A 4220-nucleotide genomic window follows, 5' to 3' on the forward strand; every position below is an offset into this window, starting at 1 on the left:
TCCAAGAGACATGAAAACATGCTCAAAGTCACTAATCATCCGAGAGATGCAAATCAAAATGACAATGAGGTACCATCTCACACCTGTCAGAATGGCTATCATCAACAAATGAACAAATGACAAGTGCTGGAGATTATGTGGAGAAAAAGGAACACTTGTGCACTGCTGGTGGGAATGCAGACGGGTACAGCCACTATTGAAGACAGTATGGAGTTTCCTCAAAAAGTTAAAAATGGAACTCCCATTTGATCCAGTGATCCCACTTCTAGGAATATATCCCAAGAAACCAGAAACACCAACCAGAAAGGATGTATGGATCCCTATGTTCATAGCAGCACAATTTACCATAGCTAATATTTGGAAACAGCCTAAGTGCCTATCAACAGATGTGGATTAGAATACTGTGGTACAGCCCTAACCAGTTTGGCTCAGTGGATAGAGCATCGCCCTGCGGACTGAAGGGTCCCAGGTTTGATTCCGGTCAAGGGCATGTACCTTGGTTGTGGGCACATCTCCAGTAGGGGGTGTGCAAGAGGCAGCTGATCGATGTTTCTCTCTCATTGATATTTCTAACTCTCTATCCCTCTCCCTTCCTCTCTGTAAAAAATCAATAAAATATATTTATGAAAAAAAAAGAAAATGGTGGTACATCTACATGATGGAATACTATGCTGCTGTAAAAAAGAAGGAATTCTTACCATTTGCAACAGCATGGATGCAACTGGAGAGCATTATGCTAAGTGAAATAAGCCAGTCAATGAAAGAAAAATACCACATGATCTCACTCATTTATGGATAATAAAGACCATTATACATTGATGAACAAAAATAGATACAGAGGTAGAACAGCATCAAACAGACTGTCAAACTACAGCAGAGAGGGTTGCGGGGGGGGGGGGGGGGGGGAGGAGGTAAGAGATCAAACAAAGGACTTGTATGGATGCATATAAGCATAACCAATGGACACAAGACACTGGAGGGTAGGGGAGGCCGGGGGAAGGTCAAGGGGGAAAAAAAAGAGACATATGTACTACTCTTTGTAATATTTTAAACAATAAAACAAAATTAAAAAAATAAAAAAAGAAGACTGATATACAGCTACATATAGATATACAGCTACCATTGGGGCTGGCTCTTGGGGTCCTCCCCATTAGTATACAAGTGTAGAAACCCTCCAGCTCTCCATTATGCACCACAGCAGGTAACTATGTAACCTGTCAAGCTTCATTTTCTCTAAGTCTAAAATAGGCACAATGGTGTCTATAATTTATAGTGTGGTTGGGAGAATTAGATGACATAATGTACACAACGCAATTAACACTGCCTGGCACATAGTACATGGTCAATGACTTGTAACTATGCTTCCAGTAATAAAACTTTTTGTCTAAAAGATAACTTTACAATATCACTTGACAAATACAGAATTTACACGCACTAGCACTCTGCCAAAAAGAAAAATAATCTTTTAAAGTAACCCAAGTTAAATGTGTATAAAAAGGCTTTGAATGGAGCCTGGCTCCTTGCCAGATGACTTTCAGTCTCTGAATTCAGAACAAATATATTATTATAAACAGTTCCAAAAAGATCACGGACTTTGGAGTGACCTGTTCAAGTCACTTACACTCTCTGAGCCTCAGTCTCCTCACCCATAAAATGGGAATCATTCCCACATCATCAGGTAATACTGAGGTTTTAGATGTTATTTGCAAAAGACCTAATAGTATCTTGCACATTTGTAGGTAGGTAATCATTTTAAAGCAGATGGAATAAAAGAATTCACTGGAGAGTTTATTCAGAGCTGGAAAAAATTTTAAGAGGAAAATTTCCATCCTCGGTACTTCATTTTCCCCTTCTTTGTAGTATTCTTACACGTTGCCTTCTACTCTAATCAGCTGTGCTACTCCTAAGGCTACTCAGGTTTATTTGATTTGATTTATCTCCGCATCTTCTTCCAGCCCTACATCACCCTCCAAGAACCTACCAGTGGCTTATCCAAAGACAGTAATAAAACGCTGGAAAAGTCCACCTGCGGAATTTTCACCATAACTCAGCCTGAGGAAAGTGGGATTCTCCTCCGGAAAGAGGAAGAGAAGAGCAGAAATGTTCCCAGACTATAAATCATTTTTAACTACAGGAGAAATTTCAGAAACAATATTTTGCTTAGCTTACTTCATTTCCTACTTTCTACTAAGATAAGAATGACATCTGAGAACAAGGCTTACCTATTTGCACCATTTCTTCATTACCAGCCTGGAAAGGAGGGGGGGAAAGTAAGAAAAAGAAACAGTTACTGGGTTTCATCTTATCACCTCGTGCGTTTTATTTCTACCATTAGTGCCTTTCAGGAGCTAGCTAATCAGGAGATGCCGGAGACCCGGATTGGTGCCTCCAGGCTGCACCTGGGCTTGTAGAAGGTTCTTGTGTCCTGAGCAAGAGCCAATTCAGTAACAATTCGGGGCAGGGAATTGTTTGCCCGTTTTAATTTTAACTGAACATTGATGAAATCAGCAAAATTAAATAGTGACACCCAATGTTCTTTTCCGAAAACTCCAGATACTGGGTCAGGATTAGAAAAGAGAGTCTATATATTATACTCTTACACGTGTGTAAAGAAGCCTAAAGGGGGGCCTGGTGTATCAGATTTGAAGTCAAGAATGAACCATTTCATACTTTTTACCCGATGTTCAGACCAGGCAGACCAGAGAAGCTACAAAAACTCACAGTCGTGTTCTGCACCCCAAATCCCACCAGCCCGGTGAGGATGTGAATTACTACAAACGGCTGGGCTCGCCCCGCCGAGCCTTCTTAAGGACTCTTCTGAGAGCATCGGGCTTCACCTTGAGTCTCCAAAGGGTGGGGGCTGGGCCAAAAAGAAACAGAGCTGCACTCAGCTTTAAAGAGGAGGAGCTGGGCAGAGGGGGAGGGGAGAGCAGCGGCCGGCGCCTCCCGCCTCTGCCCAGGAAAATGCAGGGCAGGAAATGTCCCAGCCCCCCTTCGCAACTGTCAAACCCCAGCCCCGCCGCAGTCCTCCCAGGACACGTGTCTGCTGGATGGCTCCCTGTCCGGCCAAAGGACTTCCTGAAACCCCCGCTTCTGTCTGCCCGAAAAGGCTGTGAGTCAGTGAGAAGAGAAATCCCCGCGAACCCGACTCCGGTGGCAGCAACCAGAGCACTAGGATCCTGGACCCCGCGTGCAGAGCTTCATTCTAGCGCCCCGACCGCCCTCCGGAAAGGGGAAACCCAGACGGCCCGGCGAGGATGCGAACGGGCTGCAGTTTGTGGCCAAGAACTGTTACGAATGCCGCAAAGTGGGGAAGCCCCAGGTGTGACAAGCCTGGGCTCCCGGAGCGAGAGTCCTCGCCTCCCGTGCAATTCAACCCCCACAACCCACCCACCCCCAAAAGCCCCTTGCGCTGCACCCAGCCCTCAAAACACCGTTCCTGAAGGCACCAGATAACAGGGAAGGGTGGGAGGGGAGGAGGAAAGAGGAGGGGAAAGAGGGGAGGAACTTTTTCGGGAAAAGGTTGGGTTTGAGTTTTTCATTATTTTCCACTTACTTGTCCATCAGCTGAAGTCCTAACCTGTACCAGAGCGGCTGCTATCAACCAAAGTGACAGGAGAACCATCACGAGTCGAGTTGACTTTTCAACTACTGGGCAAAGCAAATGCCCAGAGCATACACCCCCCAAAATAAGTTTCTTGTAAAAAAAAAAATTAAGGGGGTGATAAAAAGCAGAATAGAAAAAATAAAAACCTTATCTTCTGTGCTTTGCTTCAATGAAAATGAAATCTGAGCTCTGAGACTGGCCCCCTGTGCTCTGCAGTCTTTCCACTTCACCTTCTCACCCCGTCCTCCCCAACAGAGCGCAGGAGCGAGAAGGTGCTGCGCGCCCGCACGGGCTGCGCCGGGAGAGGGGGAAGGGACCGGGGCTGCCAACTAGCTCTGCCCAGCGCGGCTTTCTCTAGGCTTCCCTAGCACCATTGATCCCCACGATCCGCGCCGAGAATGCTTGGGTCCCCCAAAGCACAGCAGGGGGAAGTACGAGCGAAAGAGACGAGCGAGCGGGAGCGGGAGAAAGAGGCAGGGAGAGGGCGACTCCGCCGCGCACACAGAGGTGGGGGCGGGAGGAGCCGGAGGGAGGAGGAGGCTGGCGGAGGAGGTGGGAGGAGTGGGCCGCTCGCCGGCTCCTGTTGCTCGCAAAGCGGTCGTCTGCTCGCTGC

The 4220-nt window shown here is 46.8% G+C and overlaps 1 protein-coding gene across 1 annotated transcript in view; it reads right to left on the bottom strand.

Moving 5' to 3' along the window:
* Positions 1-4182, bottom strand: part of ADAMTS3 (ADAM metallopeptidase with thrombospondin type 1 motif 3) — a 237602-nt gene extending 233420 nt beyond the window's left edge. The window contains exons 1-2 of the mRNA XM_006769918.2: positions 3557-4182; positions 2223-2250 (exon numbers count right to left, since the gene is read on the bottom strand). Of these exons, the coding sequence (XP_006769981.1) occupies positions 2223-2250; positions 3557-3625 (97 nt within the window). The 5' untranslated portion in view covers positions 3626-4182. The remainder of the gene's footprint in view (positions 1-2222; positions 2251-3556) is intronic.
* Positions 4183-4220: the final 38 nt, after the last annotated feature.

Source organism: Myotis davidii, unplaced genomic scaffold (assembly GCF_000327345.1).
Source record: "Myotis davidii unplaced genomic scaffold, ASM32734v1 scaffold284, whole genome shotgun sequence".
In the NCBI taxonomy this organism is placed as follows: Eukaryota; Metazoa; Chordata; class Mammalia; order Chiroptera; family Vespertilionidae; genus Myotis; species Myotis davidii.